The 13,657-nt window shown below is 52.2% G+C and overlaps 1 protein-coding gene across 1 annotated transcript in view; it reads right to left on the bottom strand.

The window, feature by feature from the left end:
- The window catches only part of LOC137642886 (uncharacterized), a 132,663-nt gene that overhangs the window by 99,669 nt on the left and 19,337 nt on the right, over positions 1 to 13,657 (bottom strand). Inside the window, exon 2 of the mRNA XM_068375755.1 lies at positions 11,743 to 11,844. Coding sequence (XP_068231856.1) covers positions 11,743 to 11,831 — 89 coding nt within the window. The 5' untranslated portion in view covers positions 11,832 to 11,844. The remainder of the gene's footprint in view (positions 1 to 11,742; positions 11,845 to 13,657) is intronic.

The raw sequence follows: 13,657 nt of genomic DNA, 5'->3' as shown, positions 1-13,657 counted from the left end.
AACTAATTTTAGTTTCTTCATCTATATGTAAGTATTGTATAACACGAAGAGAGAGAGAGAGAGAGAGAGAGAGAGAGAGAGAGAGAGAGAGAATGAATCAGCTGTTGAAATCGAATGCCGTGTTTTTGTTTCGTGAGAATTTCATCGCCACGACTAACGACAACATACTGTACTGAACTTTACAGTATTATACAGGACTACTGTAATATGATAAAGTAAAATATTTGTAATAACTTATTTTATATGAAATGGGGCTATTTTTTTGTTTAAAATTTACATTTACTGTACGTAAAACCACACACACACACACACACACACACACTCTCACACACACACACACACACACACACACTCTCTCTCTCTCTCTCTCTCTCTCTCTCTCTCTCTCTCTCTCTCTCATAAATTGTTTTCCTGCTTTGCTACGTATGTATGATTTTATATAGATACGGTAAATAATATTTGTAATAACATATTTTCTAAAAGCTTTTACTGTAATATCATTATTTATCACTTTCATCATGCACGTTAAATGCCTTCGTTTGTTTACTGAGCGTGGTTGTTTACTGAGCGTACTTTATGACGCCGTCGTTTCAGGCCTCCCTGTATTGCCTTGAAGTCCTTTGACTCCCTCCTGGGAGGGATGCAGGACTCCCAACAATGACGGAGGCAGGCTCTTCTCCACCCCTTAATCGAGAAGACTTTACCGCGCGAGGTGGGGTTTCCCTCAATGATGTGATGTCTCACCTCACGTGACTCTCCTGAGGACGGGAGATCTTCGTCCGAAGGGGAGGGAGAAAAGTCTGAGGGGGGAAGGTGCCTGCCTCGAAGACTTACGAGGAGACAGCTTCGTCCTCGGAGAAGTTACCGCATCCGAAACTCCTCTTTCCCTCTTCAGGGGAGTAGATGCAGACAAGGATTTGTGGCCCAACTCGGAGAAAACAGGCTTGAAAGCCTGTGCTACTGCTCTGATTAGAGCCCCAAACCAGGGCTGCCAGCTGCGCTGTCAGACACTCCCCCTGGAGGGGGAGTTGCCTGTAAGAAGATAAGGAAGAAATATCCCTGGACCTTTCTGGAACCTTCCCCCCTACAAGCAAGCACGCTGTTCTGTGCTTGTGGGGGGGGGAATGCGATGATGGTGCCCTTACCGCGCGTTGTCCTGCAGCCTTGCGCTTGGGAGGGCATTGACGATTGCGCTGGGGGGCGCGCTGGGGAATACCCGGGGCTCGAGCGCGGGCGAGACTTCGTAGAGTGCGCAGGAATCAGATTGACGTTCAGGATCAGAATGAAGAGCCCGTGCGGGCCAGAATGTTGGCGCGCAAGACTATTGGCGCGCGCGGGAGACCATCGGTACCCGCGCGCGGAAAAGATCGTCGGCGCTTGCGCGCGTAAGAAGATCGTCGGTGCTTGTAAGGATCGTCGGCGCTTGCGCGCGTAAGAAGATCGTTGGCGCTTGCGAGCGTAAGAAGATTGTCGGCGCTTGTGCGCGTAAGAAGATCAGCGAGCGCGCGCGAAGGTAGCGGTGCGCGCACGGGAAACCATCGGTACCCGCGCGCGGACGATCATCGGCGCTTACGCGCATAAGAAAATCATCGGCACTTGCGAGTGTAAGAAGATCGTCGGCGCTTGCGCGCGTAAGAAGATCGTCGGCGCTTGCGCACGTAAGAAGATCGGCGAGCGCGCGCGCTAGTAGGTTGAAGGGTCAGCTGGCAGGACGATCAGGAACTGGGATGTGTCCTTAAAAAAGGGCGGGCATCCCCCGATGAGGACCGTAAGCAGGTCTGCTTTAGAGTCCAGGACCGAAGTCTTTCGTTGCAGCGCAAGGTTGCGCTGGTAGATCAGTAGGTCAGCTGGCAGGACGATCAGGAACCGGGAAGTGCCCTTTGGAAGGGCCAGTATCCACCGATGGGACCGCAAAGGTCCCAAGGTAGAGGTCACTGGAAGGTCTGCTTGATCCTCCGAGGCGGAGTCTCTATGAGAGACCTCTCCCGCGAACGAGAGAGGTGCCCTTCGTAGAAGAGACTTGAAGACACTCGTGGTGAAGCCCCTTGGGGCCGTTAGATCAGCAAGCTGACCTTACCAGGGACGATCCTCCAAAGAGGAGTCTCTATGAATGGCCTCTCTCGCGAACGAGAGAGGTGACACTTCGTAGAAGAGACCTGAAGACACTCGTGGTGACGCCCCATAGGGCCATTGGATCAGCAAGCTGACCTATCAGGAACGATCCTCCAAAGAGCAGTCTCTATGAGTGGCCTCTCTTGCGAACGAGAGAGTTAACACTTCGTAGAAGAGACCTGAAGACACTCGAGAAGAGACTTGCCAAGACTGTGCTCCACCCCTGGAGGAAGAGAAACTCAGCAAGGCGATGAATTTATTAAGGTATGAGAAGTTCTCCCTCTGAAGGGAGAAAACCTCACACCTGGGGAGGAAACCTCCCTCGGAAGGGAAGTTGTCCAACCCCTGGAGGCGAAACTCCTTTAGCGTTCTAAGATGATCTGAAGTACTGGCACGTTGTCACGGGAGTACTTCTAAGAGAAGGGATAACGCCCATGACGACGTCCTCTGAGGGACGGCAGCGATAGTAGATTTCCCAGTCATGAACAGGACAGCTCGGCAGCGACAGCAGATTCCCGTCATGAACAGGACAGCTCTGCTTCGTTGGCACTCTCTAGTCGAATGAAGAACAACTGCATAGTTGACTGGGAAAATAAAAAAAATTATTTAACAGAAATTTCCCAGGGAGGAACTCCGAAGAGGAACCCCAAGGGAATAACATGAAATGATATTTTCAATTTAAAATAAATTTTTTAATATACTTACCCAGTGGATATATATATATAGCTAACGTCTCTAACGTTCCGACAGATTCAAAACTCGCGAGCGATCACCGTGATAGTTGCTGGGTGTACACTAGCGCCACCACTCGGCAGGATACTAAACATATTCCGATACCATCCAGTTCTTCTCAGCCCGTAGGGTCTCTAGAGGGGCGGAAGGGAGGGACTATAATTATATATATCCACCGGGTAAGTATATTAACCCTTTTACCCCCAAAGGACGTACTGATACGTTTCACAAAAGCCATCCCTTTACCCCCATGGACGTACCGGTACGTCCTTGCAAAAAAATGCTATAAATTTTTTTTTTCATATTTTTTGATAATTTTTTGAGAAAATTCAGGCATTTTCCAAGAGAATGAGACCAACCAGACCTCTCTATGACAAAAATTAAGGCTGTTAGAGCAATTTAAAAAAAATATACTGCAAAATGTGCTGTGAAAAAAATAACCCCTTGGGGGTTAAGGGCTGGAAATTTCCAAATACCCCGGGGGTAAAAGGGTTAAAAATGACAAATTCGGAGATAATTTGTATTTTTCCTAACCATACAAACCTTAGCTATTTACATGGGGTATTACTTTCGGCGTAGCTGAAATGACGAGCCATTAGATTTTTAATGAGGGTTAACTACCCTCTCGCTAGTTAGCGAGAGGGTAAGGGAGGGGTAGCTCCCCCCTCACACACCGGTGAACTGATTCACTTCGCTTAGAGGTAGGACTTCACGAGGGACAGGGCTGGCGGGCAAATATGTGTAAATAGCTAAGGTTTGTATGGTTAGGAAAAATACAAATCATCTCCGAATTTGTCATTTGTTCCGTAACCGAAATACAAACCCCGCTATTTACATGGGTTGACTTATCCCTTAGGTAGGGTGGAAAGTCCCAGCCTTACTGGCTTTGGCTTTGCCCGGGGACTCAGAATCCGAGTGAGCAGCACTCGAGAAAAAGTCCCTGCACCTCGCAAATTCCTTGCTCCGCAAGGAACGTGCGGCCTACATAAGCTTGTGTGTGAAGGAAAGAACTGTGACTCATCCTAGGAAGTTGACCTGAAGTCCTTTAGATGGAAATCTAGGTTAGGACGTTCCCAATACCACCTCGTCAGGGTATGGGGGACGCGACAGTATTATACTAATACTAGGAGCACAAGGAAGCATGGTTTACCTACAGTGGTTTGAGGTCAGCTATGCAGAGAACCCAGGATGCTGCTTTCCCCAAGAGAGGGGAGGATGAAGAAAAGAGTAAGGGCCAGACATACGGGTAACAATGCCCTCAACCTTCTGCTACCTGTCCATTAAGGAACCTGAGGTTAGACTAGCTGTTGTGCAGCCACCACAGGGCCGATGGAGAACGTATCGAGGATCCTGTGGGTCACGTCCTGCAGGTAGTGGGCTGTGAAGGTCGTTTGATGCTTCTAGACCCCAGCTTGTAGCACCTGCATCACAGAGAAATATCTCTTGAATGCCAGGGACGTTGCGATGCCTCTGACATCGTGTGCTCTAGGGCGACGTGACGGAGGAGGGTCTGGATTCAGGGAATGATGGAAGACCCTTCGAATCCAGGCTGAAATGGTATTCTTGATGACCCTCCTCTTAGTCCTCCCGTGCTCACAAACAGGGCTTGCACGCGAGGACGGACTGCAGCTGTTCTTTAAGATAACGCCTCAGACTCCTTACTGGGCACAGAAGAAGATGGTCTGGGTCATCTGTTACAGAACGAAGACTCGAAACCCTGAAGGAGTCAAACCGTGGGTCCGGAACCCCAGGGTTCTGAGTCTTGGCAACAAACTCAGGGACGAACCTGAACGTTACCTCCCCCCATCCCCTTGAATGGGCTACGTCGTACGAGAGACCATGAAGTTCACTGACACGCTTGGCAGAAGCTAGAGCGAGCAGGAACACCGTCTTCCAAGTCAGGTGACGATCAGAGGCCTGGCGTAATGGTTCGAACAGAGATCTCTTAAGAGCCCTGAGAACCTGAACCACGTTCCATGGAGGAGGTCTCACTTCCGACTGAGGGCAGGTAAGTTCGTAGCTTCGTATGAGCAAGGAAAGTTCCAGCGAGAAAGAAATGTCCAATCCTTTAAGCCTGAAGGCCAGGCTTAAGGCTGAGCGATAGCCTTTCACCGCCGAGACCGAAAGGCGCATTTCCTTCCGCAAATATACAAGAAACTCCGCTATTGCTGGAATAGTGGCATCGAGGGGAGAGATACCCCTCCCACGACACCAACCACAGAAGACTCTCCACTTCGCCTGGTAGACCCCTGCAAATGACTTTCGCAGGTGTCGAGACAACCTCTCCACAACTTGTTGCGAAAAGCCTCTATCTGTGAGGAGATGCTGGACAGTCTCCAGGCGTGAAGCCGAAGCGAAGCTATGGCTTTGTGGAAGATATTGCAGTGTGGTTGCTTGAGTAACTCGTGTCGTGGGGGGAGTTCTCTCAGGAGTTCCGTCAGGAGCTGAAGAAGGTCCGGGAACCACTCTGCATGATGCCATAGCGGAGCTATCAAGGTCATTGACAGGTTGACCGATAGTCTGGTCTTGTTGACGAACGGTGGGAAAGCGTAGACGTCGATGTTGTCCCACCATTGTTGGAAGGCATCTTACCAGAGTGCCTTCGGGTCCGGGACTGGGGAGCAGTACAGAGGCAGCTTGAAATTCAAGGCTATCGCGAACAAGTCCACTGTCGGGGAACCCCACAAAGTCAGGACTTTGTTGGCTACTAGAGGATCCAAAGACCACTCGGTACTCACTATCTGCGAAGCTCTGCTCAGACTGTCGGCGAGCACATTCCTTTTGCCCGGAATGAAGCGAGCTGATAGTGGTATCAAGTGGGCTTCGGACCACCTCAGAATCTCTACTGCAAGATGGGATAGCTGTTGTGAAAAGGTACCTCCCTGCTTGTTGATATAAGTCACTACTGTGGTGTTATCGCTCATCACCACCACGGAGTGACCCGCCAGAGTCTGTTGGAACTGTTGAAGGGCCAGATATACAGCCTTCATCTCTAGCAGATTGATGTGGAGGTACTTTTCTGATTCAGACCACCGGCCTGAGATCTTGTGGTTCAGAACGTGGGCCCCCCACCCTTGGTTTGAGGCGTCCGAGAACAGCATCAAATCCGGGGGGAGGACGAGAAGATCCACTCCCTTTCGAAGGTTTCCGTCGGTCAACCCCCACTGCAGGTCCGTCCGTTCCGCAGGACCTATGGGGACCAGAAAGTCCGGGGAATTGTGTCCTTGATTCCACCGGGACTTGAGCCGCCATTGCAGGGATCTCATCCTGAGGTGGCCGTTTGGAACTAGACGGGCCAGGGAGGACAGGTGACCTAGAAGACGTAACCAAGATTGGGCTGGAAGCTTTTCCCGTCTGAGGAAAGGTTCTGCGACCCTCCTCAGCCTTGCTATCCTGTCGTCTGATGAAAAGGCTTTGTGGAGATTGTTGTCCAATATCATGCCTAGATATACCAGTCGTTGAGATGGAAGCAGAGAAGACTTCTCGAGATTTACCATGATCCCCAGATCTTGGCAAAGTCCCAGAAGCTTGTCTCGGTGTCGAAGAAGGGTTGACTCCGAGTCTGCCAGGATCAGCCAGTCGCCCAGATAGCGAAGGAGACGGATGCCAATCCTGTGTGCCCACGAAGATATCAGGGTGAACACTCTGGTGAACAGCTGCGGTGCTGTGGAGAGACCGAAACACAGCACCTTGAACTGGTAGATCTTGTTGTCTAGGCTGAATCTCAAGTACTTCCTGGAAGACGGATGGATTGGGATCTGGAAGTACGCATCCTTCAGATCCAGTGTGCACATGAAGTCTTGCGGTCTCACTGCAAGTCTGACCGTCTCTGCTGTCTCCATGCTGAATGGAATTTGTTTGACAAACTTGTTCAGGGCTGAGAGGTCGATGACGGGTCTCCAGCCTCCAGACGCCTTCTTTACAAGAAAGAGTCGACTGAAGAAGCCTGGGGAGCCGTCGACGACCTCTTGGAGAGCATCCTTCCTGAGCAAGGTCTCGACTTCCGCCCGAAGGGCTAGCCCCTTTGCCGATCCCATGGCATAGGAGCTCAACGACACTGGATTCGCTGTCAGAGGAGGAAGAGATGTCGTGAACGGGACGCGATATCCTTGGTTGATCACAGAGACCGTCCAGGAATCGGCCCCATGTTGCTGCCACCTGTGCACGCAACTTTGTAGGCATCCCCCCACAGGTGGGCACGCAGGGGGACTGCCAATCCTAGCGTTTACGGCCACGGCCGCTCCCTCTAGGATTCCTGCCTCCCCTGGAGGACTTTCTGCCCCTCTTGTCCTTGACAGGAAAGGGCTGTGGCTTAGACACCTTCGTCTTAGCTGCCAGAGCCTGCTTCGGTGTCCTGCGAGGCTGCTGTTGATGCTGTTGTGGAGCTGAAGGCTTGTAGGGCCGAGATGTGAGGGCCCTTTGGAGGAGCGAATCATGATTCGACTTCCTCCACCTCTCAGCTGTTCGTTCTATATCCTTGGGCTCAAACAAGCTTCCTCCAAGGATGGAGGAGTGTCTGAGCCTGCAGACATCCACGGTGGGGACCTTCGGATGGAATTTCCCGGTCACCGCATCACGTCGCTTTAAGATTGAGTTGGCCCACAGGTTGGTAACCTGGTGGGCCAGGAACTCGATGGAGCGAGTGCCCAAGAGGAGGAAGGTCTCCAGGGCCTTCCTATTACTCTCCTTAGGCAAGTCCTCGGAGCGCAATAGGATGCCCAGAGAACCCAGCCAGACGTCCCGCCACGAAGTGGCCTGCATGGCACACTTCGCGACCTTCTCCTGGCTAAGGATTTCCGATACCGAGAATGTCACCTGCCGGGAGGAGAGCTTCTCAAGAGGAATTCCCCTTGTGAGCTCTTCCACCGAGTGGTGGAGGGGAAGAGCTATACTGGACTCCCCCATGATCTCAAGATACCTCCTCTGCTGTAAACGAGGAGGTGGGAGGAGTTTGTTCCCGGCAGAAGAACGGCTGGAGGAGGCGAGTTCCGAGAGCTGGGCTTCGACCTTGTCTCTGGCACTCTTCACCCCCTGGGACCAAGGCAAAGATGCACTGGCCCTTGGGGGTTTCTGGGTACCATAGACTTGGTCTAGGACTGTATCCTTGCCTTCGCGAGAGGCGATCTCCGGGTCCTTGAACCTGTTGAGTTGCCTCATCAGATTCAAGACCTGCCAGAAGGCATGCTCCAACTCGTGCTGCTCTCCTCCCTGTGGACTGGCAGCTAAGTCTCCCGTCCCCAAAGGCTCTTCTTGGGGAGACACGTGGACGTTCTCCCGGGGTCTGGTTGGCTCTGGTCGGATCCGTGAAGACGACTTAGGAATCGTCTTTGAGTCCTTGGGTTCCCTCCTGAGCGGGATACAGGACTCCAGCAAAGAGGTCTGGAAGGTACCTTCCACGCGAGACGTTTCTCTTCCTGGAGGTGGGGTTCCTCCCATTGGTGCCGTGGGAGAGGCCCTCACCTCGCTGGACTCTCCTGAGGACAGAAAAGCTGCGTCCACAGGAGAAGGAGAAAACAACCGCGAAGGGGATGAAGCCTTCCTGCCAGACCTCTTAGGAGCCAACTTCTCCCTGGGAGAAGTCACCACGAAGTCCACTCCTCTCCTTCTCTTCAGCGGGGGCGAGTCTGTCCTTGGTTTGAGTCCCAGATCAGCGAGGGCCGGCTTCACAGCCTGCACCACCGCTTTCATCCGGTGACCAAACCAAGACTGACGGGTGACCGACGCAGTGTCAGTAATCCCCGCTGGAGGGAAGGGGATCTCCTGATCCTTCGGAGTGGACGCAACGGGGCCTACCTGAAATGAAGAAAGGGAAGAGTGTTGCCTGGACCTCTCCGGTGACTCTTCCTGGTCCTGGGTGAGAGCCCTGCGCTTGCGCAGTGGCGATCCTGATGGCGATCTGGAAGTACGCGTCCCTGTCGGAAGTACGCGTCCCTGTCGGAAGTACGCGCTGCGGATCCCGGCAAGAATGGGGGTTGCGCTGGGGGTCGCGCGATGGAGCATTCGGAGGGTCGCACGTGGGCGACTGCTGGAGCGCGGGCGCGCAGTCGCGCAGAGATAAACGCGCGCGGGCGCGTTCGCGCACAGGCGAGTGGGCGAGCGGGCGTGCAGGCGAGTGGGCGAGCGAGCGTGCAGGCGAGTGGGCGCGCGGGCGTGCAGGCGAGTGGGCGAGCGGGCGTGCAGGCGAGTGGGCGCGCTGGCGAGGGGGCGCGTTGGCGCGCAGTTGAGGGTGCGCGCTGGCGAGGGGGCGCGTTGGCGCGCAGTTGAGGGTGCGCGCAGGTGAATGAGCGCGCGAGGGTAGAGATCGCTGTCGCTCAGGAGAACGATGGTGGGCAGGAGATCAACGGCGCACTGGAGATCGATGGCGCGTGGGCGAGCGATGGCGAGTTGGCGAGCGATGGCGAGTTGGCGAGCGATGGCGAGTTGGCGAGCGATGGCGAGTTGGCGAGCGATGGCGAGTTGGCGAGCGATGGCGAGTTAGCAAATGCTGGCGCGTTGGAGAGCGATGGCGCGTTGGCGAACGATGGCGCGCAGGTGACCGACCGCGCGCAGGTGATTTAGCGCGTGCGCGTCGGAGACCTGTGACGATCCGAGTTATGGGCGCACTGGCGAGCGCTTGCGCACAGGCGAAGGATCGCGCGGGCGCACAGGAGATCGTTGGCGTGCAGGAGGGTGTCGATGCGCAGTCAGCTGGGGCGCAAGATCAGACGGCGAAGAAGTGCGCAAGGGCGAACGCGCGCGGTCGGGCTCAGAAGAAGACTCGTGGGCGCGCGAGCGCGCAGGAACTCTTTTTTGTGCGTACCAGAGTGCGCGCGCGCTGTTGCGCAGGCGAAGATGGGCGCACAGGTGCGCGAGGGCGAGGAGAAGGAGTAAGGTCCTTGCCTGCGTCCAGATCCGAAGATCTAGGGCGCGTGGGTGTGCGTTGGCGCGCATCAGGAACAAGGTGCGCAGGTGCGCGCTGACGAGCAAGAGATCGTGGGCGGTCAGGAGACCGATGGCGCGCAGCAGGAACAGAAGGGCACTGACGGCTAGCAGGAGAGCGCTGGCGAGCAGGCGAGCGCTGGCGAGCAGGCGAGCGCTGGCGAGCAGGCGAGCGCTGGCGAGCAGGCGAGCGCTGGCGAGCAGGAGAGCGTTGACGAGCAGGAGAGCGCTGGCGAGGCGAGTATGAAGGCTGCAGCTCTGGAGAGCGCATGTGCGCTACTGTGCGCAAACGCGCAGTTGAACGCGCAGGGAAACCTTGACGCGCAAGGGATTTACCCACACCGTGGGAAACGTCCCTTTGCCCCGAAGGGACCGGTGCCCGTCGGATGACGGGATGAGAAGGCGCCTGCTGCGCATCTGCATCCAAGGGCGATGGCAGGCCGGAAGGACTGTAAGGTCTGGTAGGCGTAGGAGATCGTGAGCGATCTGCGGAGAGGTCCAAGGACGTGGCTGCGACGGTCCGCTCCCGACGAGAAGAATCCTCTGTAGGGGAAGGCGGCGGTGAAGAAGACCCGAAGAGGCGCCTCTTAACTCCCTTGTAGGGAGAAGGAAGGCCCCTACGGCGAAGAGGAGGACAAGCCTTACGGCGAAGGCGACCTCGAGGAAGGGCATCCACATTGTCGGTCCTCCGAAGAGGAGTCTCTGTCAGTGCGCTCCCCCGAGGAGGAGACGCACCCGCAGGAGAGACCGTGGAACTCAACTTTCCCCTCGAAGGATGTTCGGAGGGGGAGGCTGAGCCTTCAGCAACGTCCGCAACAGCAGCAGCACCAGAGGTTTGACCAGACCCGTCGGAAGCCTCTGCCACAACAACGTCGACAATAGACAGAGGGTCTACCTCTGCTATTACCAGCGATTGCTTGACAGCTACCCCCAACTGGATCAGGTTAAACAGGGCTTCCTTGGAGGGCAAGCCCTTAAGCCCCAAGGAAGCCCAAAGCTGAAAGAGATCATCATTAGACACAGCATGGTCATCATCGTAATGAGAATCAATATCCTCCCCCGGAGGAGGAGGGGGAGCTGCCTTACTATGGGAGGCAACGCCCTCTCCCGCACCCCGAGGTCGGGAAACAGAACAAAGGCCTACGCTACCACTCGACGGCCTCTCACGAGAGACCGACCGAGTGGGAGCTTCGGAGGAAGTTCGGGCGGCGGAAGAAGAGTCCTTGGAGCCTTCCTTCTTCAAGGTAGCCCTTGAAGGAGAAAGGTCTCTCTTGGACATCTATGCTGCCGGGCAAACCTCTCCCACTGGGAGGTAGACCATTCCCTGCACTCACTACAAGTTAAGTCTCTATCACACCGTTGACCTCGACACTGCTTGCAAAGGGTGTGAGGATCCGTCTCGACCGCCGACATGAAAGTTCCACAGGGGCGGCCAGGGAGTCCAGGGCACTTGCGCATAATTGCGATGAAGGTTGAGGCCAACTTCCAAACACACAAAGCTGAAGAAAAAGAAAAAACAGATTAAGGCTGTCAAAAGCGAGGACAAAAGACAGACATGTCTGCTCATCGTCCGAGCCAAACGTGAAGTGAGACAATTCACCGGTGTGTGGGGGGGAGGGGTAGCAAGCTACCCCTTCCCCTACCCCCTTGCTAACTAGCGCGGGAGTAGTTACCCCTCGTTAAAAATCTAATGGCTCGTCATTTTCAGCTACGCCGAAAGTAAACCCTATGTAAATAGCGTGGTTTGTATTTCGGTTACGGAACAAATATATCTCCATAGTAAAGAGCTGAAAGGTTTGTATTTGGTGCCAGAACAAACGAAGTTTGCGATTACCCTGGTTAGGTAACAATTACAATATCAAATAAAAATATTTTTATTAAGTAATCATTATTTAAATGAAAAGAGAATACTGTACTGTATTATAATCTTTAAAACTACATGCAAATTTTTTAAAGTTGCAAAAATATAAGCAAACTTACCGTCTCCCAGAACACGTGCTCGTAACTAACCATGCCTCCCCAAATGTTCCACGACCAATACGGCTGACTTTTTTGAACCGACTAGCCATTGTTTTGTTTTATCTATAAAAGAAGTTTTTCTTTATTATTGGATGTTTACTGGTTAACCTTTAATATACAGTAGTTTCTAAACACTTGAATGATATACAGTATCAGAGACTATGCAATAATAGATTTTTAAATATGACAAATTTGTAAAATAATTTGTAATTTTCCTAGCAAACAAACCTAGAGCTATTTATAGGGGTATTACTTTCGGCGAAGCTGAAAGACGAGTCATGAGAATTTTAGTGAGGGATAACTACCCCAACCGCTAGTTAGCATGGTGGGGATGGGGATAGCACAGCTAGCCCGCTCACTCACACACCTGGGCTGAGCAACCACTTTTGCTTTCTGGCAGGACTTCTTGGGGGACAGGGTGGCAGGCCAATTTGTATAAATAGCTCCAGGTTTGTAAGCTAGGAAAAATACAAATTATCTTACAAATTTGTCTTTTGTTCCTACACAAATACAAACCATTCGCTATTTATAGGGGTGACTAACTCTTAGGAGGAAAGGAAGTCCTCACCATCTGGCCTTGGTTTTACCTGGGGCTCTCTATTCCTCGATGTATGGTCGAGTGTAGTAGGAACCCTACCCTCGCTAAAATGAAGTGCTGCAATTAGTGTATGTATTATTAGCGACCTGCAGAAGCTGTGTGTTTGTGATACTAGCAATGCAGCTGGTCCTCAACACAGGAAGTCGAGTCATAAAGATACGAGAGTCCTCAGACTTTACCCTACCTTCCCTCGTAGCGTATTGGGAAGCAACAAGTATTAATTCTATACCTAAGATACACAAGGGAAGTGGATCTTACCTGCAGAGAAGCAAGGTCAGCTGTGCTGTGTACCACGGAGCTGATTCCCCAGAGGGGAAGACGGTGAAAGGAAGAAAGGAGCCAGTCATTCTTACTCATTCACCCCCAGACTAACCCAGGTGCCCTCAGCCCTCAACTCTCTGCTACTTGTCCATCAAGAAGCTTGAGATGTATAGACCACTTGTTGTGCAGCCACCACAGGATCAATAGAAAAGATCTCCATGTTCTTGTGGGTTACGTCTTGCCGGTAGTGGGCGGTGAAGGTCATCCGACATTTCCACACATCCGCTTGCAGTACCTGTGCCAGAGAGTAGTTTTTCTTGAACGCCAGAGATGTTACAATGCCCCTGATGTCATGAAACTGGGTTGTTTGGAAGGAGGAGGGTCTGGATTAAGAGCAAACTCAATTACTTTCCAAATCCAGGAGGAAAAGGTATTCCTTATGACCCTCCTCTTGACCTTCCCCGTGCTGACAAATAAAAGCTAGCACATGGGGTCCAGCTGCTGCCGTTCTTTTAAGGTAACACCTCATACTCCTGACCGGGCAAAGTACCAATTGGTCTGAATCTTCGGTTACAAAACGAAGATTCTTAATTCGGAATGGGTCGAACTCCTTTGCAACTGCTGACGTCGGCAAAATAAAAGGCTGAAAAAGGCACCGAAGGTACGATGGTAGCACATTATATACAAATATACTGTATATATATATATATATATATATATATATATATATATATATATATATATATATATATATATATTATATATATATATATAAATATATATATATATATATATATATAAATATAAAACTGGTAGGCGAGAATGATCATGAATGGGAGGTAAATCAGTTGTTGTTTGCAGATGATACTGTACTGGTAGCAGACACAGAAGAGAAGCTTGACCGACTAGTGACAGAATTTGGAAGGGTGTGTGAGAGAAGGAAGTTGAGAGTTAATGTGGGTAAGAGTAAGGTTATGAGATGTACGAGAAGGGAAGGTGGTGCAAGGTTGAATGTCA

The sequence above is a fragment of the Palaemon carinicauda genome, chromosome 1, assembly GCF_036898095.1.
Source record: "Palaemon carinicauda isolate YSFRI2023 chromosome 1, ASM3689809v2, whole genome shotgun sequence".
NCBI classification, from domain to species: Eukaryota; Metazoa; Arthropoda; class Malacostraca; order Decapoda; family Palaemonidae; genus Palaemon; species Palaemon carinicauda.
The sequence above is the reverse complement of the archived record's forward strand: the minus strand, read 5'-3'. Positions and strand labels throughout refer to the sequence as shown.